Raw genomic sequence first — 23,616 nt, forward strand, 5'->3', positions numbered from 1 at the left:
ATTTATTTTATTTTTATTTTGAGATGGAGTTTTGCTCTTGTTACCCAGGCTGGAGTGCAATGGCGTGATCTCGGCTCACCGCAACCTCTGCCCCCCAGGTTCAAGTGATTCTCCTGCCTCAGCCTCCCAAGTAGCTGGGATTACAGGCATGTGCCACCCCAGACCCAGCTAATTTTGTATTTATAGCAGAGACAGGGTTTCTCCATGTTGGTCAGGCTGGTCTCGAACTCCTAACCTCAGGTGATCCACCTGCCTCAGCCTCCCAAAGTGCTGGGATTACAGGCATGAGCTACCACGCCCGGCCGAAAATATATATATTCTTTAGTTAAGAAATGTATGTGTGTGTGTGTGTGTGTGTGTGTGTGTGTTTGTGTGTGTGTGTGTGTGTATTTGATTATCAAAACGGGCTTTTCACATGAGTTTTCTTATCACCTTTAATAGGTTAAAGAACTACAATTCATAGCAATTAAGTGACAGCTAGAGACTTAATTGACACCCACCACTCTTGTCTACAAAGCCACTATTTCAAACATTCCTGTTGCGTGTACATTCCCTGATGCCTTGGTGTTTTATTTCATGCTACCTGACCAAGGCTAGGAAACTTCTCATATAAAAGTGCAGCTAAAATCAGTTTTATATCAAATTCAAAAAGTAGAGTGAGTGCAATTCCCAGCACTTTAAGACCCTGGAGTGGGAAAAGGATAACAATCTTAATGCCGTTGAATGCATGGGGGAAACCTTGGAGGTTACAGTTGTAAGAGAGGACATTGATTCTAGCCAGTATGAGATGAAAAACAGTTGAAGTGAAATTAGGAAGCCAATTCTGGCTGAATTACATGGTCCATGTGCTCCTGGGGCAGGGAGAATCTCATATCCCACAGGGCTTGGCCCACGCCTAGGACTTTGGGCACGCATCCACGTAGAAGCTAAGTAAATTATTTGTAGTCTATCTCAAAATGTCTTGAAACTGTTTAATTTCTATAATCATTGCTCAAGCCTTTGTTATCCCTCAGCTACACCATTATAATAACCTACTAACTTCTCTGTCAAATATCAGTTTCTCCTTATTCTAATTGATCCCACATATTACTGTTGGATAAAATTTTTTAAACCACAGAATTTATCAAGCCATTCCTTAGTTCCAGACCTTTTGGATTTAGATAAGTCTTGGGTTTGAGTACTAACTCTGCTACTTACTACCTGTGCAATCTTGGACTAATTACATTACTTCTTTAATATGTATCTTCACAGGAAAATTGGTATCATGGTCACATAGATTATTGTGAAGATTAAATGAGATATAGTACAGACAACTGACTTAGCACAATGCTAAATGAAAGGCTGAAGAAACATTAATTGCTATTGCCATTATCATTGTCATTTTTACACAGATTGTAGTTTATTGTAACTATTTCTCATTCACTCAAGCAAGACTGTGAATCCTCCAAAGGATTTCTGACACCTAATACAGGTCTTGGAATATAATAGGGACATATTTGCTGAGTGAATGACTGAATGGATAAAACACATTGCTCCATAAATCATAAGCAAAACTGTTAACTGTTCACCCGCTATTAACGCAAAAATCTTTATTTAAAGAAAAATAACATTTAAAAGACATTCTCCAAATAGTTTTACAATATGCATCTCTTATGAAGCACCACTCAACTTATTTTGATCTTAGAAAGACAATGAAGCAAGAGGTTTGGTGGTTTTTTAAGAAAATTACACTTTGAATGTCTCTTTAAATAGCAAGCAATATGTACAAAAGACCTTCACCTCATCCCTAATTCCTATCTCATTTCTGACTCTGCCTTATCTCTCTACTCCTGCTTCCACAAATAAGCCTTCTTCCAGACTTGCCTTTTGTTTCATTCTTAAAACTGCCAGCGCATTTTAGCCTATCCTCTCCTGTGTCCAGGATATCTATTCATTGGTCAAACTGTTTGCAGAGGCCATCTCAAAATATGTGGGACATTTCCCCATGTTTTGATGCTTTATTCCTGTAATCATTACTCAAGCCTCTGTTACTCTATTAGTTTCAGCTAGATTATTGCAATAATTTAGTAATTCCTGCCTCAAGTACCGGTCTCTCCCTTGTGGTTCCCTTTTCCAATTGGTGTCACATATCACTGCATAAATATTTCTAAACCATAGCGTTTATCACACTTCTCCCTAATTCTAGAACCTGTAGTGACTTCATTTTCTGCAAATTAAGTATAAATTTGCTAGCCAGAAATTTAACACACCACTCTGAGCTTTGATCTCAAGCTAATGGTTTAATCTGTCTCCTATACACAGCATCTTTGTTTTCCTTTTCTCCCTTCTTCTTTCTCCTCCTTATTCTCTCTCCCACCTTCCTCCCTCCCTCCCTCTCTCTAATATTACAACCAATTGTTATGCTCACAGACTATCCTCGTTCAATATCTCCATACAGTTGACTTTCTCTCCTGTGCATGCCCACTCCATCCCCTCACCTATCTTTTCTGATGGAAGACCCATTTGTCCTTCTTCAGGAATAAATTCCTAATCCCAGCTTCCCTTCCTAATCCTGTACCCTCCTCCTCTGAAACACATCACAAGGTGCCTCCACTTTGAAACTGCACCTTGGTTAGGCAGTTAAGAACTCTGCTCTGGGGTGCAATAAATCCTTATTTGAGTCTTGACTCTATAGAAATGGTATGATGTCGGACAAGTTATTAAACTCTCTAAGCATAAGTTTACTTCTAAAATGGATGTGATATAAATGTTTACTTTATAGATTTAATATCAGTACATGATATAATGTCCAGAAGAAGGTTAGTACACCGCCTCCCAAGTAATACCTTGCATTCACCGAGAATCTACTACTGTGACCCATCGCTTTCTATTCTTTTTTATTACCTGTCACAACCTTCCCCTTAGATTATAAACTCCTCAAGCATTGGTCTTTGTTTTTTCCTTGTGAAACTTCCCCAATGAAACAACTCAATTAATATTTGTTGAATTCAAGTGAAGTAAGTGGATCTCATCACCAACAACAAAGTCTTTGATAGATTTTTACTCAGTACATTTGCATCCTCAAGACATTTCACCATCAAGTAGAGTTCAAGGTTATCCACAGATTCTTCCCGGAGGTTTCCCTCTGTAGTCCGCCTCTCATACCATTGCATGCCACAGATCTATGAATCCACCCTTCCAGAAAATCAGCTAACACTCAGCCATGTGCTGCAGTCCTTTGTCTTCTCTCTGCATGTCAGCAGTCTGATTGCAAATAAAACGTGTTCCTCAATCCTGCAGTATTTAAGGCTTTTTTAAGAAAGTCTTACTGAGGAAATCAATAGAAAAAAATGGATTATTCTCTTTTAGCCTATAAGCTTGTTTCCTTAGACAGTTCTAACAATCATACTAATAGCAGGTAGTTATTGAATGCTTTGTAAATACCAGATGTGGTATGTGTAACATATATGTGTTACGATCTTTATTTTTCTTATTAAAGCCAACAACTCTAATAGGGAAATACCTAATCTTTTTTTTTTTTTGAGATGAAGTTTTGCTCTTTCACCCAGGCTGGAGTGAAGTGGTGTGATCTCAGCTCACTGCAACCTCTGCCTCCTGGGTTCAAGTGATTCTTATGCCTCAGCCTCCCGAGTAGCTGGGACTACAAGTGTGTGCCACCACACCCTACTAATTTTTGTATTTTTAGTAGAGATGGTGTTTCTCCATGGTGGCCAGGCTGGTCTCGAACTTCTGACCTCAAGTGACCTGCCCGCCTTGGCCTCCCAAAGTGCAGGGATTACAGACGTGAGCCAATGCGCCTGGCCAGGCATTACCTAATCTTAATGTTCTCTGTGTGCAAATGAGGAAACTGAGGCACCAGGTCTTAATTAAAATAATTTACTCAGACTCCTGACTCAAAAGTTACCACTGGGATACACTTTCTATGTAATTACACATGTGAATCATGATTTTCTTCTGAAATAAATTACCTCCCCCTCCCCATCCTCAATTTCATCTCTTCCATACCTCAACAAGTGACCTGCCACTGAGTTCAATAATCTTAGTGTTAAAAATGCTGTCCATTTGCCTTGTGTAAAGAAATGAGACTTACAAACATCTGCAGCTTCTATTGTATATTTTTCCCTCAAGCTTGAAGTCTTTCTTCTGGATGGAAACCAAAATGAAGCCTTTCACTTCTAGCTCTAGCAGAGTTGCCATTCATGACAGTCTCATTTTTAGACCACTGATTCTGCAGCTTCGCCTATAGTTTTGTCTAAATCTCAGATTGGTAGCAGCTGGTTTCAGTTTTATCAATTAGATCTTAGAGCATTTTGCTATTTTAATACTAGTTGAACTAATGCTTTGTAACTATCTGCTTGTTTTAGTATGTCTTAGAAAGTTGTATAAAGATAGCTATTTTGATCTTAGTAAAATTTTCCCACTTTTCTTCTGTGTATAACCAAAATATTTTTCTTTTATCTCACACAGTTTATTTTCTGTTTTTTTTTTTTGTAAGTGGCTGTCAACCGCTTTTTCTTTCCATTGCCAGAATATCCTTTCTACCTCATTTTCTGTATTTTCCATTTTAAATCAACCTTCTAGCTTATTTTCTGGCTACTATACTGTCCTCTAAAACATAAACATAAATGTGCACATGTCCTGTTCACTAGTCCCTGAATTCTACTCTAGAGTTTATCTAAACAAATAGCAATAATAGCCTATTTTCATGTCTTTGTAAAATCTCACTTTATGAGATATGTAGTCAAATAATTGTGTCCAGTCCTACTTGCTGTGTTTCTCTTCCATGAAGAGTGCATATATAGAGATATCTACAGAGCACAACTCCATCACGTATTTCTAGTACTGAGGGTTGTTTTCTCTTTTTAAATAAATAAAAATATGTGAACTGGTCCATGGGGCATTATTTTTCAAATGTTCTCCTTTCCATCTTGAAACAAATAATAGATAACATTTTATAAAGAAAATGATGAGACATGGTCTATGTAAAATTTTATTACTTATCTATATTAAATAGATCTAACTTTCTATAAGTGCTTATATATTACAGTAAACAAAATTGAAAGTCTGTTAGGCTTTTTTTCTGGGATAGTACTATTTTTGTGATAATAATTTAAAAGTTATCAAAAATGCTTCTAGCTACAAAATTACAACTATTGTGTGTAATGGTAGAATAAAAATTTATTCTGAGATACTGAAAGGAGAATCTCATAAAATAGAACTCAACTTTTAAAACTCCATTCTCACAAATTTTTTAAGTATTTTTTTTAAAAGATTGGCTACTTAAACAAAAATGTTTGGCTTTCTTAAGTGAATGTAAAAACACATTATTAATGATTACTAAAGAGTAGGTATCAGTATGATACATATAATTTATTATGTCTTATAGAAGGGATTTTGAGTGGGAGTAAAGAAATATTTGTGAAATATTTGTGAAATAGAAAAGAACATGAGAATTCATAAAAGGTATTCTAAAAATTCTTAAGCTGAAAAGTTAAAGTCTATAACAGACTAAACACATTCCAAATGCCTCTAGATATTACATATGGATGCTCTCTCTCACCATGTGGATACTTGATACGTTTAATAGGAAAGATTTGTGTTGTGCTTTCAGTGCAAAACTATAAAAATATGTTACAAAGGTAAGGGTAATAATTTTCAGTGACTAAGCAAAATTTGAATCTCTGTTTATAAAAGTCTTTAAAAGCAGTATTTTAAAGCTAGAATGCAAATGCTTTGGGTTTAGTCTTCCACAAATGCCTAAAAATGCACTATAAATTCTGTTAGTATATAAAACATATTGCTTTTTTGTCTCTTGAAAGCCATACAACTTTCTCTGTCAACCAAGCATTTTATATTCAGACCTTATAATGCATATCTATATATAACAGTCCATATACATATGAGTGTTCATATCCTCAAATATATAGAATCATTTAATACTATGTTATCACTCTAAGATTTGTTTTTAGCTTTTATTCCAAGCCTCTGACATAAGCTGCTTGACTGAACAAGTTTTATATATATCAGCAATATCTGGGCAAAACTCATTTGAAATTTATTACCAGATTTGAAATTTCATCATATTCCACAAATGCTGAAAACTGATGTGCTCCTTTTTGCATTTCTTAATGATAATAGGCTTGCAAAGAAAACACATTAAAAATCAACCTAATCCACTGATGAGAATATATTTAATGTATTTATTTTAGATTGCTGATAATTTAGAGAATACTTCATGCAGAGTGAATTCATCACTCATTTTGCTTAATGCTGTTCTCAACTTTCCAGCAAGAAGTCAAAATTTCACCATTTTCAATTTGGAGCAGAAAGCATTTGTAGCAGCTGTAGCTCTTAATTTGACATCTAGTTTCAGGTCATTTTCATGTAAATAGGGAACAATGGAGACCTGCTTACAATTTCCATAACGTGGATGTTTGCTTCAACTTTATTATTTTCTTCTGACAATTATATTTTCTCCGTGGGATTAAAGGAGCCAGTAATTGTTCACAGTTATTATTTTTCATCTTTATGAAAACTTGGTAGTTCTACTCTTTATTACTCAAAAGCTCCCAGTGCCTTCTATATTTCAGTCATACACACAATCCATTAATGTTTCTAGCTCATCCTTTCCTTAATCAGGGGTAGGTTAGGCAGGTCAGGCTTTCTATTTCTTTCTATAATACATTTTCTTCAGGCTTTGCAACCTCTTTTTCTACCTTTACAAAAATATAGGAAGTGAAAATTTGGAATTGTTCTGTTGAATATAACTGATGCCTTATTGAAAAGCAAGTTTGAGTTTTGATTTATATTGCTTTGAACATGCCCATATGTATTACCAACTGTGGCTTCACAGCCATTATAACACGTAATTCTGTGCTTTTTCTAATAAATATTTTATTTCATTTTTCCTCTGTTCCAGAGAAGAAGCCTACTTTATGCTGAAGCATCAATGTGCTTTCTTCTGTGTTTTTTATGATCTGTACAGCAATTTTCAAGTGTGTTTCAATGGGGAAAATTTTAATTTTTGTGTACCTCTTTTAAAATATGTTGATTTATGCAGATTAAGTTAAGTAGGAAGTTATTTTTGTAGGTAGTCATTTCCATTTGTTCCTCTTCTAGGAGTAAAAGTAAGAAATCAGATAGACTTTTAAACATTTTGTTTTCTGGATCATCTGAACATACCAATGAATTATGTACTCTTTTGACTTTGAAGTTGTATTAGTTGATATAATCCTGAGCGGGGTGTGTGTGTGTGTGTGTGTGTGTGTGTGTGTGTGTGTGTGTGTGTGTGTGTGTGTGTGTATGTGTATGTTTTAGATGTGCTTCCTCTGTTTTTTAGCAGACACTCATTTGTGCTCTTGTTTTTTTCTGTCCCAGTGATATGACAAGAACAGTGGAGATTTCTGGGGAAGGAGGCCCATTGGGAATACATGTAGTGCCCTTCTTTTCATCTCTGAGTGGAAGGTAAGATGTTTTTCTCATTCCAGAAGCTCATGCTAATGAAAACCCTGATTTGAGCCCCTTTTCCCAAATATTTTTCACAAGGAGATTAAATGTGAATTCTATTATTCAAATGGATACCTTAAGACATACTTCTGTTGGCCACTTAAGTGTTGGAAACAAAATAAAATAATTGACTTTAGGATGTAATGGGGAAAAAAATCAATCACTGTTTCTCCATTTACAATTAATTATGAAATGCTTTCTTAAAGTATCCTTATCAGTGACACATAGTAAACAGAATCCTTGGCAAAGATGGTAACATATTGTTAGACAAATGTTGCAACTGAATTTTTTAATATTCCAGAATATACTTCAACAAGTGAGTATAATAATTCCAAATTGATATATCCTGTTATTCTTCAAGTATGTAGCATTTAGAATAATAAATATTCTAACATTTTAAGTAGCTATATCTGATGCTGTGTATGTATGATGGCTTTATAGAAGCAATGTGTCATCATGCTGTATTTTCCTAAAATATAATTTAGTCAATTAAAAATAATTTACCACATCCTTTTGGAATTTTTAATACATTATGTTGCTAAATCCACACTGGTAAAAATGGCATTGTAGATTGTATCAACACTTCTTGAAATTTACATCTATCTAACTGGATTTAAAACTTGTTCTCTTGATGGAAATTAAAGTGTGTGCCACAGAGTTCATATTACCCCTATTAAAACAATTGTACTGAACTTGTTTTAGATATTATGTCACTTTGTAATAAGACGACCACATTTAGCACTAGATTGATATTGACAGGGGTTGTCAGAAACTTAAAAGAAAATCAGTTTTTCACTAACATGACATGATTTTAGTTAACTTACTGAATTTATTTTCTTAAACACATCATTGAAAAGGGGGGATTCCTTAGTTTAGTTTAGGATATCAAAGACGAGACAAGTCAATTGATTTTCCCAAGGTCATACAAAATCCAGCTCTCCTAAGTTCTCACTTCATTGTTCTTTCAAGAACTAAAATTTTCTCAAAGGTTAGATAGTATTAATTTAGTGGTTCTGAATATTTATTCAATTCAGTCTGCCCTATAGCAAAAAGAACAGATTTAGTCATGGTATTTTGGTTGGCATCATATTCAGCAGGTAGCCGTCTGCTACCTGTAATTGCGAAGTCATCACCTTTTTTTTTTTTTTTTTTTGCAAATAACATCTGATGCCAAGCTCTCGCTGGAATGAATGTTCCCCAAAAGAAATGAACCAAAAAGCTAGCAGCTCTTATTGTCTCATTTCCTGTATGTGTTAATAAGTGTGTTTATAAATGTTATGGGTTATGGCATAGGACAAACTGAGGTTGTTTTTGATAGATAGGGTGAATATTTACTCAGTTGTCATGAGAAATTCTAATGACTTTTGGCAGAAGTATACTGCCAGAATTTTGTGAACTTCCAGAGCTGTTAAATGACCAGGCTCTTTAGTTTAATGAAGGTGGGATAGAGCACAAGATCTTCCCAATTTCCAAAAGTGAGAAAATATACAGTGTGACAGTCACTATACTTCATTTTCAGTAGTTCAGAAAACAAGCTGATCATATAGATCAGAAATCACATTCTCTCACTTCAAACGAGGGAAATACACTAAGCTTTATTGATTTCCTCCCTTCTCTTTCCTGGTTCTGATTCCTAGCACAAGCCTTGTAGAATAGAAGAAAGAGTTCCAGTATTGGACGTGGTTTCAGAACAACTGGATTTGAATCCCAGTGTTCTTTTTTATAACCTTGAGCAAGTCCCCTAAACTTGCCCCTTTTGAGTACCTACTTTACATCAAGGTTATGGGGATTAAATAACATTAAAAATGTGAAAGTTCCTTGTAAAACACCTAATGTATGAACGTGTAAATCATCAGTCTGATGATTATTTTGGCTAAAACCAAAAAGCCTGATTCAGAAATGCAGTTTTATTATAAGTTCATGGTTAACTGTTCAGTAACTTGGTGAAATAGTTCTATTATTTTTTTTTCTATCCACCAGTATTATAGAAAGGAAATTTAATTAAAAAACATTAAAAATGCTATGGAAGTGGAGACATGAGCCAATAAAAGTTGAGGAGTAATGAGTACAAGCTGAAACAGCACGCTTAACTCAACCCATGTGTCTAGATGCAACTGCGTACAGAGCATGTCAGACAGTGTCTGACTTCATAATGCCATATGGTTTCACTGTGTGAGCACAGGGGCTTCGTTAAGGTCATAGTGGTATACTTTGCTCTTAATTTCCTTCCATTTATTGGTTTGTGCCATTATTTTAAATTAGAATTTACATTTAATTTTTTTACTAAGATTACTGTAATTGGCTTTGCCTCCAATGTATTTTTTTATTTTTTTCTTTTAGAAAAATGTTGCCACACCTGTTGTTGAATAAGAAACCTAATCTAAGTTAGATCATCCTAAGTAAATTATAGTGGCTGCTCTGCTAGATAAAGCCTCAATGAATTCATTAGATACCATCGCAGAGGGGTGCTGAATGCTGCTTGTATTGAGGGCCATTGGCTTTCCCAGTAAAAACAAAGCAAACATAAAAAAACACCAAAGTTCTTGCAACTAAAATGCAACTTAATTTTATTCAGATTTTAAAAATCAATGTGGTTTTTGTGAATTAAAAACATGAAATCTAATTCGTTTCAGTACAGATGCATAATATGCCTCAGTTTCATAGGGAAGACAGCTAAACAGGAGAGAGAAGGAGAAGGACTGGATGAAGGCTGATAAAGACTGTGAGAAGAGATGTTCAAACAAAAATGCTAAGCTGGTAGAGTCACTGAGGCTGTGTGACGTTGGGAAAAGAACAGGAAGGGCGCAAGGAGAAGATGTTGGTGCCTAAATGATAATTAGAAGAGCAAGAAGAATTGTTACCCCTCTAATTCTGTGAGGCTGTGGATTTCAGCATCCTTTATCACTGTTCATTGATGCAAATTAACTGGTTAGTCTCGGCCTATAACTCCTCGACAGCATTAATCTTTAAATTCTGTGAGTCTTGGTCCCAAATGAGACAGCTACCACAGCCCACCAGTTTAGGGCAAAGAGGATAATGAGGTATTGTTTTCTGAGCCTTCTTGTATTGGTCTGGATGAAATCAAACTGGAGGGAATCTATCCCTTCCACGGAGCAGAGAGGGCAGAAGTGGTTTGTTGCCAGGGACCAAACTAATAAAATCAGTCAGTTTTACATTTTACCAAAATTACCTCTGACACATGGGTTTTATAGTTGGGCTTATTCTGTCAATAAATTTTTCATGGCAAGTTAGATTATTTAGATCAGTGAGGTTCACATAGCATACTCCAGCTGTAATATGCCAGCTAAATTGCAACCCAGTGGCCCGAAAGAATTAATTCATCTCCCAAAATGTGAAATTAAATCCTAGGGAGTAACATTACATGACTGATGATGTACTGAATTAAATTAAAGGAAGACTTGAATGCTTGTTAAAAAAAATCACTTACATAAACAAGTTTATAACCACATGTGAGCCTCCTAATGAATCAAGTTATTGTGAATCCACCCTAACAAAAATCCAAAATGTGAACTCTTAGGATGCTGTTTAATTTAGGGAAAAAACCCATAAGTTTTATCTATTATTTTAATGTGTCAAATAGTTTCATTTTTAATACTGTGTTTCAGGATTAAAGTAACACAGAATATGACTAATTTGCTAACCTACTGGAACTAGGAAATGAACCACAAGACCCCACTGCACACTTGTGCCTATGACCCCGAGCCTTCCCTGCAGTAGATGGCATGGCTGTTTGCTGTTCTTTCTCCTGCAGCAGCGTGCTGTATTCATTTAACATTTTTGAAGTGAGACCCAAATACCACTGCCATGCCTGTTGAGGTCTTGAGATGATGGGAGCTCATTAAGGGGACAGAGGTTCAACTCCGTGGCCACTCCAAACAGGAGGACTACTTTCTCTAATACTTGCATTGTAGATTCCCCTTTTCTATGGCTGACCCTGTTATTTACACATAAAATGTACTCATGTTTTATTTAGGTTTGAAATTTAATGTGAAGGTATTTTGTAATAGCACACATGGATTTTATACAAAAGAGAGTGACAAAGTAGAAAAACAAGAGTATTGATAAAGTGCAGATCACAGTTTCTCCAAATGTAGCAGACTCCTCTTGCAGGACATATCTATCTTTCTTACTCTCGGACACAGCTAAGCCTTGTCACATCACGAGGAGAAGGGAAATCCCACAAATGAGAAATAATGAAAATATGTATAAGTTCCATTTCTTATGGTTTTTGGTTTAGTTTTGGTTTATATATGTAACAGAATTGTGTATGTATGTGTGTACACACACACACACGTATTTTAATTCTTGTGGCTATAGTTTTCTTTCTTCTTTCCTTCTCTTCCAACCCTCCTGATTCTAAGCTACAGCCACAAAAATCCAGAGGCCTCTTGGCATCCTCTCTAATTTAGCCTCTTCTTGGTTGAAATTTCGGACAACTCTTCCCAAAGCCTGCCTTCATCATGTCACTGCCCTACTCGGAAGCGGGGTCTACTAGATGCCCCCCTCCAGGTCCATCAGATTAAGTTCATTGGCTGTTTGTTCAAAGCCTTTGTGTGTGGCACTGGTCACCCATCTAGTTAGCTCTCAAATCTTTGAAGGCTCTAGGCTTGTTAATGTCTTTAGTTTTTGGACTTCAGCTGTCCCCCAAATGTGTAGTGAAATTACCTAGTCCTGGTCCTATGGCTTTGTCTCATACTCCTCCATCCTGATCACACAGGAAACACCCAACACATACTTGATTTGGTAGCACCAACAAATGGGATCCAGCTTCCTTCTAAACTGAGTAATATGATCTGAGCTTAAATGTTTGTTTACTTCTTAAAATGCAAATTATTAGAATAGGTAGTAAGACTGCAAAAATGTTACTGTGAATACCCTAATGCTCTCCCACTGCTAAACATCACGTTGCCACGTTGGCACTAACTCAGACTTACTATAGTCAGGTGTGATGCCCTTCTCCAAACCACAAGTCTTTGGTGTCAACTCCAGTAAACTAGCCTTTCAATAAGTTTACTGCAAGCATGAGAAATGAAGTCGCAGATTGATGTTGGTACTTATGCATATTTATCTAGAAGGGCTTTTTCTCTTGTAGTCAGTTTTGGCTTTTTTTGGATTAGGGATTAAAATAACAAACAGTTGCCTGAATATAAAGTAAAATTTCTTTTGTAAATAGAAATCAATATGTATTTCTGAATAGTTGCAAGTGGAGAAATAATTAGCATTTATTATTCAGTAATTATATTTCAATCTAAATTTTGCATTTAGGATTCTAGGACTCTTCATCCGAGGCATTGAAGAAAACAGCAGGTCCAAGCGGGAGGGACTATTTCACGAAAATGAATGTATTGTAAAAATCAACAATGTGGATCTCGTAGACAAAACCTTTGCTCAGTAAGCATTTTTTCATTGTTTTATTTACTTTCTTGATCCCTAGCATGGTTATAAGCATTACTGAACTCATTATGATCAAAATAGTAGGTAGAATTTCTAGTCAGTTGCCTTTGAACGATCCAGGATATCCATTTTCGAATGCTTCTAATGTTTTAGCCTACTCAAAGGTGGCCCACACATGTCTCTGGAAGGTCTGAGAATGCTAAACTACAGAATATCACAAGCCTTCCTGCCTGGCTGTCTTTACTGCGGCGTCGTTGAACGGGCTTGTTTTTCTTGGGCTACGGGTCACTTAAACTGGTATTTAATGGCTCTTTTCACAGACTGTTAGTTCAGCTTATTAATTAACTTTCTTGGTGTCAGCAGTCTTCCTTAAACTAAAAAATCTGTGAGAGATGTCTGAGGACTCACTGAATCATAGAAACAAACAGAAAAAATAAAATTAAAATACCGTCTCCTGGCCAGGCGGAGTGGTTCATGCCTGTAATCCCAGCATTTTGGGGGGCCAAGGAGGGCAGATCATGAGGTCAGGAGTTCAAGACCAACTGGCCAACATGGTGAAACCCCATCTCTACTACAGGTACAAAAAAAATTAGCCAGGCGTGGTGGTACGTGCCTGTAATCCCAGCTACTTGGGAGGCTGAGGCAGGAGAATCACTTGAACCTAGGAGACGGAGGTTGCAGTGAGCCGAGATCGCGCCTTTGCACTCCACCCTGGGTGACAGGGAGAAACTCCATCTTCAAAATAAATAAATAAATAATACTGTCTCCCTCAAGAAATCATCTTTCTGCATGTGAAAATGTTAAGGGAATAGCTTCCTGTACCCAGGAATTAGAGTGTATAGTAATCTGATGCATATTTTTTTAATGTGTGTTGGCATTGCAGTGGGATGCTGGACCAAAGGACTAAGTACTAATAATCCTTGGGAGTCATCACCACCCTCTTGTTTCTGACCAAAACAGCTCCTAATACATCTTCTCGCTGGGCATTAGTTGTCAGTATTGTATGCGTGCATGTGGACAAAGATGAGTGGTTGTGGGTAGAGGAAAAGTGGGTACTGGCTGCTAAGTATGAAAAGAAATGAAACCTTAGAAGAATCTATTGTGTTAATAATGAATGATAGACAAAACTATAATTAGTAATAATTTTTTAATATACTACTGTGCTTTTTCACAAGGACTTGATAATTATGCAAAGCAATCATTATTACTTCTGTTTTATAGAGGTGGAAACTGAGGCTCATAAAAATTTAGTATAGAGTTAGTATGGAGTAGAAACTGATTCCTATGCAAGCAAAAATAACATAGGGGAACTGACCACAGGAGTTAGGTGGAGTTAGGCCTATGTGAAATCTTCCTTCTCCCCTAACAATTTGCAGAATTAAGCACTTCAGAAAGGGGGGTGCAGGGTAGGGTTTGAGGAATCAGATTGCAGTTGGGGTTATGATTAGTTATTATGTGCTGTGGCTGCTAGGAACAGAGACCTGAAATAAGAGTAGCTGAAACAAGATTAACATTAATTTTTCCCAGCAACAAGCAAACGTGGAAGAGGGCACTCCACAGTTAGTGCAGCAGCTGCACAGCCACCAGTGGGTCAGGCAGCTTCCGTTTTCTGCTTTGCCATCTCGCCATGTGGCTACTATCCTTCAGTGGAAAAATGGGCACAAGATGGCTGCTGAGTTTCCTCAGTCACTTCTGAGTTTCAAGAAATAGGGAAGAGAAACAGGAGAACAATAAAAGTTTTTGTCTCTCTACTGAACCAGCCTCTTCTAAAGAGCTTTCCTTTAACGCCTTCATTTATATCTTCTGGGCAAGAAAGAGTGGGAAAAGTAGTTGTTTGACCTGGGCACAGGGCATCTAGAGGCATGAGGAAGAAGGGGAGAAAATGTTATAAGAAGTTTGAGGAAGAACACAAAGTGCTAGGTCATAAAAGTGAAAAACACAGTTGCTCTATGTGAGAGTAACAGGAAGGGTGCATGTTGGATTGAAATTCCACTGAGACATTTAGGCACAGCCAAAGCACCTGCCAAAATGTCTCCATGAGCAAACATGGATGTCAAACTTGAACTTGTGTAACACAACCCATGTTAGAGAAGATCTGTACTTTAGAAGGATGTCCTAAAAGAAACCTAACTAATGATCTGATCCAAAATATCAAATTATTTTGCTTTTTATATTCACTTTGGTAATCACTTCTGGTTAGATTTTCATCTTTAGAAACATGTAAAAGTTGTGGGTCATTGGATAAATTATTTCATCTCTCTGAGCCTCAACTTCCATGTCCGTGAAATGAAAGCTATTTATACTTACCTAACATGCTTTCTAAATTAGAGAAGGATGCATGGTAATAATGCATGTATAAGCTAGTGCAGGGGCACCTAGTGCAAATAGTAAGTGGTAACTAGTATGTAGTTGGCAAAGTCATTCTGTTAGGAATATTGATCGTGTCTCCTATGATTAGCCACTGTGCTGCTCTTGGTTGCCATCCTGCTGGGGTACTTTAGAAGATGCTGCACCTCAAAGCGGGGTCATCATACATTTATCAACTTTCTTTCCAGGGCTCAAGATGTCTTCCGCCAGGCAATGAAATCCGCAAGTGTGCTCCTCCACGTGCTTCCTCCACAAAACCGTGAACAGTATGAAAAGTCAGTCATTGGCTCTCTTAACATTTTTGGTAATAATGATGGCGTTTTGAAAACCAAAGTGCTGCCTCCTGTCCATGGAAAATCGGGACTAAAGACAGCAAATCTCACAGGAACCGATAGTCCTGAAACAGATGCATCAGCTTCCCTGCAACAAAACAAGAGTCCCCGAGTACCAAGGCTGGGAGGAAAACCATCCTCTCCCTCACTCTCGCCTCTCATGGGATTTGGCAGCAAGAAAAATGCAAAGAAAATTAAGATTGACCTAAAGAAAGGTAATTATTAAATTATGCCTAATAGCATTCTATTATTGTAACATGTAAAATTGGTTAAGAGAAATGCATTAAGGCCAATTTAGTTAATTCTCCCTTCATTTAATTGTATCAAAGAATAGATTTAAGTGTATACTTAGGTAACTTAAATTTCTTGAAATTGTACTTTTTTATTCTTTTCTTCGGAGTGTATAGATTATTTTAAACAAGAAAATAATAAAGACATGTTGGGAAATGGAAAGAATCATTGCAAACCTGATATCAACAGAGCAATATTGTATTACAACTTAATACCAAATAGGCATGAAAATTCAGTTGTCCCTGTTCTGAGCACGATTAGTGATTCTTGAAGCATCCTTTAGGCCATGTCCAAAAAGCATATTGTTTTTCTAAGACAGTCTTCTAACAACAAAAATTTACTCCTCAGAAAACAAATATGTAATGTTTACTAATTTCTCTGATTCAACATCACAAACATTTAAAACATACCTAATTTCAAAAGCATGTATAATATTTTCTTTCTTCATCTTTTTCAACTTTTCTATCCATTTCAAGCACAGATCAGTGAGAAGAGATCATGTGTGTACATGCATATTTATGCAGTATTCTACACACATACATAAGCATTCGTGTGCTTCTGTGCTTTTGTTCATTTTGTAACCTCTGCTTTATATTACCTTCCTCCGTTGCAACCTTCTGAAATTCTGTGTTTTTCAAGACAACTCAAAAGAAACCAAGATCTTATAGATTCTTGTCTGAATTAATAGAGAATTTATGGTCAAAAGGTAGTTTTAGAAAAACTATTAAGGTCTTTCAAAAACAAATAATGTATCTTTAATTAGGATATGAAAGTTATTCTGGAAAGATTCTCTGATCAAAATTTCATTCACCTATAAGAATTCTATTCTGGGAATAAAATACATTGACTAGTAGGTACAAAAATACTTCAGTGTGCTTATCAATCAGGTTTTTTATTTAAATGGCTCAGTTGTATTTTTTGTACAAATGATCCAGCTGTGTGTAAGACACAGATTTGGGTGTTTTGAGTATAGAAAAATGAATCAGACACAGAATCACCTTAAAAATTTATTACAAAGCCTTGAATGCAAAAGTGAAAGATATGACATCACATCTGTACTTTGGCAAGATTAATCTGACAGCAAAAAGATACACTGAAGACAAGGCCAAACAACAAAGGATAAGTAAAGGGTGCACTGCATCTGTCTAAAGGTGGAAACATAATAGGCATGCGTTAATAAATGACTGGTTGTAGGAAGGAAAAAAGAGAAGAATTACAGTGATTGCTGAGGTTTTTCAGCCAGAGCAAGTTGCATAATGGAGATGTCATTGCTAGAAATTAGAATTTTAAGTAGATGAGGATATTTGAAAAGGTCAGGATCTGGACTGGAGAGGGAGGTACATAGTGAAGTTTGAAATGTGCATGATGACATCTAGGAAGCTGACATCAAAAAGAGACATTGGAGCCATAGAGATTTAGATCTCTTTCTTTGGAAGATATACTTGGATCCAGGAGCTGGCCAAGGCAGGGAGTCTAGGGGACAAACTGGTCTAAGACAGATCCTTGGGGAACATCTGTGGCTACATGGGAGGACAATGAGTAAGATTTAGAGAGAGTGATGGATGTGATGTGATCAAAGATAGGAAAATAATCAGAAAATAAAGACATGAAAACCAAAGAGAGAGTCAATTTCAACAAAAAAAAATGGTGGGAATCATCAAAGCTAGACCAACAGAGATGGTCGCGGGTAGGTCACTGGTGATGGAAGCTTGAAGAAGCAGTAAGATGGAAGTAAGGATCCTTCAGGGTAGAGAAATCTGAGCATACCTTTAGACTGAGTGAAAAATACATGAGAAGGGAGAAATTGGAGATGCAGGAGAACAGGACAGGAACAACAAGATGCTTGCTGACCAGACAATGGGATGCAGCAGTACAAGGAATTGAGACACAAGTAGAGGACTCAGCCATAGGTTGTCCAGCTCATTTAAGAGGCTGACAGAACTTAAGTCAAATGGCCTTTTGCTTCTCAGGAAGTATGAAGTCAGGTTATGGTTTATTGAGAAGTCAATCTCCTGGGCATCTGGATAACATGTGCATTTCTTCTAGAACCTGAATAAGCAAAAGTGTTACACATCTGGATTGGGCCCTAAATTCACTTTGATACTGTCATGGCCTGTCAGGAACTATAATCTGCATTTGAAACACAAATAACTGAAGCATATTTAAAATGTCCCAGAATGTAAATATTTTACTGATTCTATATTAGTCTAAATTAGGTAGATCTTACTGTAAGACTGCATATAATATTACTCATGCTTAAGATGACTATACATTTTCCTGTTCTTATACACTAGGCCCTGAAGGACTTGGTTTCACTGTGGTTACCAGAGACTCTTCCATACATGGTCCCGGTCCCATTTTTGTAAAAAACATTTTACCAAAGGGAGCAGCAATAAAAGATGGCCGCCTACAATCAGGGGACAGAATTTTGGAGGTAAGAATTGGAATTAATAATTGTATGAAAATATTTCTTGGCATTTAAATAATGCCATTTAATTGCATTGAAATATATGTAAATATATTAATATTTTTATTTTGAACCTAATATATATTAAAAATTATTGCTTATAGACAAGATAAGAACTTTAAGTATAGAACTGGTTAATGAGGAGTCTAACTTTGTAAATCCCCAATAAGGTCAGTGATACGGGGCCAAATGATAGTGAAAACCATTTATGATCTTCCCTCTCTTACTTCTACCTCTTAGAGTCCCTGTGAAATTTGGATTGAATCTAAGAATTGAACATATATTCAATTAGGGCTAAAAAGTTAAAAAGTCTTTGTAATAGTCTTTTCAAACTTGGCCAGGACAAGCCAGAGTATCTCAGGTCATTCTATGCTTTGTCCATATCCCTATCGTCTGTGCTAGGATAGCAATGAAAACAGCTGGAAGGGATTTTGCAGAAAGATATATTTGGGATACCAAAAGCAAGAGGGTGGCTGTTTGTTTTCATTTATTTTTGTCTGAGGACATTATCGTCTTGATAATTATATATTGTCCATTTACCTTTGAAGCAAACATCTTCATTAAAAGCAACACTTTAGCTTTTCATGTTGTTCTAGATCATGAAAGAAGATGCACCAAATGACTATTGTAGCTCCAAATTAGAATTTCCCTTAATCTATGATAATCTGGTGACTATAATTTTCTAAATATGTTTAAAACCTGCAGGATTCTATTGCTAGATTCGTATTTGCAGAGAAATTTGCCTTGTGATCATGGTTCACTCTGCTTGTTGAATTAGGCAGAAAATGGCGCTAAGTAAGCCTTTGAAATCTGCTTTCTACCTTAAGCGGAATCATTTTCTGGTATCTGTCAGTCCAGTTTCCCCCACATAAGAATGTGATGTCTTAGGAAAAACTGCTGATATTAATTACCGACTCTGAGTTCATCCAGCATCATAATGATGATGCATTATGGGAAACATTGTTGGGTTTTGCCAATGTATTTAGTTATCATCTTTTCAGAGCTTCCTCAAGTATGGGAGCCCATTTGCTTCTTGTTTTCAAAAACTATCTAGTGTAGAAGGAGATTACAAGTATTGTGACTGTGGCTGTTCATATGCTTTTATTCATTAGGTAAATGGGAGAGATGTCACCGGACGAACCCAGGAAGAGCTTGTGGCCATGCTCAGGAGCACCAAGCAGGGGGAGATAGCATCACTGGTCATTGCCCGCCAAGAAGGACATTTTCTGCCCCGAGAGTTGGTAATGTTCAGATCTCAGTCTCACTGAATTTTTAATGCCGAGCTTAATACACTCAATGAACTCATTATAGCTGAGAAACGAGTTCTAAATCACAGGCTTCATTCATAACCAAAATTGAATCACACTCAGGGTATTTTACCCCATTTGGGGTATCACATTTTTAAAACATTGATACAGCCAGTGGGTATATGTAAACAGTGATTCCGGGGCACAGATTCAAACACCTTTAGCAATAAGCAATTATTCAACAGTATGCAACTAATTCAATAAAATATATATTGAATATGTGCTACGTGCGAAGCCCTAGGCAAAACACAGTCAGCAAAATAATTTGTGGACCTACTTTAATGAAGTTTACAGTCTAACAGGAAATAAAAAGACAGCCAAGTATTCAAAATGGCGATGAAGATTATGAAGGGAAAATGCAGAGTGCGATGATAACATAGAACAAGGGTATTTAACCTATTCTTGAGGGCTGGGATAGACATCTTGAGAAAGATGAGTTCAAAAGCCTTATTAAAAATGTATACCCTTAGACCTAGTAACTAGACTTCAAGTAATCTGTCCTAAACTGATGATCAAAGATGTGGAAAAAATTCATGTACATTGATTTTTTCCCCTCAAGTTCTATCTATTGCAGTGATATATTGGGTCCTGTATAACTGTAAGGCATTGGTTAGATAAATAACTAGATAGCTTGCCAGTGAAATATAGAAGTACTTAAAATGGTTTCTGTAAAAAATTGATAATAGCATGAGAAAATGTTCATAATCTAATACTATATTTAAAAGTAGGATATAAAATTATTTGTGCAGTATCATTAAATTACATTTTAAAACTTGTTAACAACTAGAAGCAGATACATCTGGAATATCGGTTATGAGAGGTTTTCATTTTCTTTTCTTACCATAAATACATATTATTTATTTTATTGAAATTGTGCTTTTAAGAATGCTATAGAAAATTCAAAAGGGGGACAGGTGCAGTGGCTCATGCCTATAATCCCAGCACTTTGGGAGGCCGAGGCAGGTGGATCACCTGAGGTCAGGAGTTCGAAACCTGACCAATATGGTGAAACCCCGTCTCTACTAAAAAATACAAAAAGTAGTCAGGCATGGTGGCATGTGCCTGTAGTCCCAGCTGCTCAGGAGGCTGAGACAGGAGAATTGCTTGAACCTGGGAAGCAGAGGTTGCAGTGAGCCAAGATTGCACCAGTGCGCTCCAGCCTGGGCAACAGAACGAGACTCTGTCTCAAAAAAAAAAAAAAAAAGAAAAAAGAACAGAAAATTCAGAAGGGATTTTATAGCTAATAACAAATAGAAACAAATGTGATAAAAGGACTTGTATTTACTCCTTGTTATTTCCTTTGAATCTGTATAAGAATTGACAAAGGCACATGTAGGTTCCCAGAGTTAGGTTATTGGAACAGTAAGGATTAGTTGACAGAACTGATGATGTTTCACTTGAAGAAGAGAAATTTTAGGAGACATGACAGTTATTATCAAATATGTAAAGAGTTATTGTATGGATTGGAAAGTAGACCTGATCTGTTTCTTCAGACAGTTTCCAAGTTTCCTTGGCATGGAATTTTCTTTCTCCCTTTCCTTCTCTTTCCCATCATCTTACCCATTTTTCCCTTTCCTTATTGTATACTCTGGGGAGATCTGTAACAAAATAGGGAAAATAAGAAAAAACGAGTGATCTGAGTCATGCAGATATAGTCCCCATTTCCATTCCTCTACTTGACTCCTCCATACCCAACCATTTGAAAGGTAGAATCCTGAATGTCTGTCTCATCTCCTCACACTTTCTAGAGAAATGATGCAGAAACTTGGAGTCTGGATTTTTTTTCTAAAATACAGATGGATTCTTCTTTCAATCTTTTATTTATCCAAAGACCTTGGTCTTTCTCTACAAGGGTCAAAGTGAAAAGAAACAATAAAAAGAGGGGGCAGTATGTGTATGCACCACAAGAGGCCCTTTCATTTCTTGTCTGATATTTAGGTTGCTAGAAATAAAAACTCTCCAAAATCCTCAGTGGAACTATGTGCTTATTTCTGAGATAGGAGAGCAAAGAAATAAGTTTTGACTGTGTATTCCATTGAACTGTGGTCCTGGAAGAAATAAAACCCTGCATAAAAGCAGAAATATTTCAGCCAGCCCCTGAGCATGCAAAAGAATGCAACAACAGAACTCCAACTAGGAACTTAAACCCTCGAGCCTGCAGTTTCTGTCTAGTAGTTCCTTATACCTTTCTCCCATATGTCCTCTGGAATTTTTAACCCCACAGTTAATACCTTCTTCCTAGAAGCTATGCCCCTCCACCAGGTAAGGGATGCTGATTTATCCCAGTTTGAAGCTCTGAATTCATTCCTCATCAAAGACAATTATATCTGGAAGTTAGCAACTGGAATAACATTTAACATTGTCTCTGGAGTTCACATCCCAGAATTCAACTTCTGTATCCACCACTTACTAGCTGTGTGATGTAGAGCCATTCAGAACATCACTCAGAGGCTGTTTCCTCATCTGTATTGTAAGAATTGTTGTGAAGATTAAATGAGATAATACAGGCAAAGCTTGTAGCATAGTTTCTGGCTAATTGTAAGTTCTCAAAATACGTTAGCTATAATTTTTTTTTCTAATACATGACCATTTTTGTAGTAGTGTAAACACAGTTCTATACTCTAGATATATTATGGGGTAGATAGATTTATGCAGGCTTGCCTGGGACTAACCACTATTTTTGAACAATGATTTTTTTTTTTTTATTATTTTATAATGTATTCTTGGATCCAAAATACTGAGTTACAAACATTTTTATAACCAGTCAAATTGATAAGGGAGGCAGCTGTATGTGTTATTTCACTCTCATTTAATGGAATTTAGTGAAATTTGATTTCTATCCCAGAATGACATAGGCCAAGTCCACCAGGGAGCATATTAACTGTGCAACTGTGAGATTATGAGTGCAAACAAATTATTTGTTCTCATTGTTTCTAGTTCTATACTAAATTTGGAGGGTATATGCTTAGTATTCATTCCTGTAGAAGTTTCTAGCAAATATCTAGACTCTCAAAAATAGTTGACAGTCAGCCATCCAAATATGTGGAATTTTCTTTGTCACCATAGCAAAGCAAGGGCATTTGAGGTTTATAAGCACCTAAGTCACGTGGACCCATAGTCTTCCTATTGGAGAAATAAGGAAAAGCACTCTTTTTCCAGCCCAAATGCCTGCCTCGAATGCCAAGAGGCAAGAACCTTGCAGGAAGTTTAAAAAGAGGTGATGTTTGGCACGTGCTGGGCTATTTCAGTGGGAATTACTTCATAGTGTGGCATACACCGGCCTGTTTGAAAGGGCAAAATAAAGAAGTGTGTTATGTGATACATCCTTGTGTTTTCCTTTCAAAAACTTGAAGGTGATATCACTTTGGTCTCTTCTTCCTTATCATGATTGATGTACACACTTGACTTTCCATTGAAAATCTGGCAGGATGAAGGAAGGACAGCACTTCCTACTTTTGTCTTGTTCTATCTCCTTTGAGGAAAAAAAACTGTGTTTATTGTTTTCCTCTTCTGAGAAACTGTCCTCTTTTGTTAAGCCTTGCTGTTCTGCGAGCTCTGTACCTTCTTAACAGCACTGCACTGCCTAGTTTCTGACGCTTAAATCTTCCTTACTTCCTTGTTATCGTTAGCTTCTTGTAAAGTCTTAACACTTAAGCTAAGGGAGCATGTGGTCAGCAGTTATACAGGAAGTCCCAATATAGAATTGTCTCTTGGATGTGACTCTGTCATTCTGAAGGCCATGGTATCCATTTCCTGGTCATTTCTCCTGACCTGCCACCTAAAAGAACTGTGCTGAACTCCTATATTCTAGTTCGTGTCCTTCCTGAGCAATTGATTAACATCACAAGTTTAGCAGCATATTTAGCCAACCTTCTTTCCATCTGGGGCAGACCGGGTTGAAAATCAAGTGAGAGGAATTTATATAATAACA

The 23,616-nt window shown here is 36.6% G+C and overlaps 1 protein-coding gene across 5 annotated transcripts in view; it reads left to right on the forward strand.

Annotated features, from left to right (window-relative positions):
• PARD3B (par-3 family cell polarity regulator beta) overlaps positions 1 to 23,616 on the forward strand; it is a 1,084,399-nt gene that overhangs the window by 570,683 nt on the left and 490,100 nt on the right. For all 5 annotated transcript variants that reach the window (XM_063695123.1, XM_019022741.4, XM_019022742.3 and 2 more), the window contains 5 exons: positions 7,378 to 7,464; positions 12,793 to 12,918; positions 15,477 to 15,835; positions 18,206 to 18,345; positions 19,491 to 19,619. In XM_063695123.1, coding sequence (XP_063551193.1) covers positions 7,378 to 7,464; positions 12,793 to 12,918; positions 15,477 to 15,835; positions 18,206 to 18,345; positions 19,491 to 19,619 — 841 coding nt within the window. The remainder of the gene's footprint in view (positions 1 to 7,377; positions 7,465 to 12,792; positions 12,919 to 15,476; positions 15,836 to 18,205; positions 18,346 to 19,490; positions 19,620 to 23,616) is intronic.

The sequence above is a fragment of the Gorilla gorilla genome, chromosome 11 (assembly GCF_029281585.2).
Source record: "Gorilla gorilla gorilla isolate KB3781 chromosome 11, NHGRI_mGorGor1-v2.1_pri, whole genome shotgun sequence".
Lineage (NCBI taxonomy): Eukaryota > Metazoa > Chordata > Mammalia > Primates > Hominidae > Gorilla > Gorilla gorilla.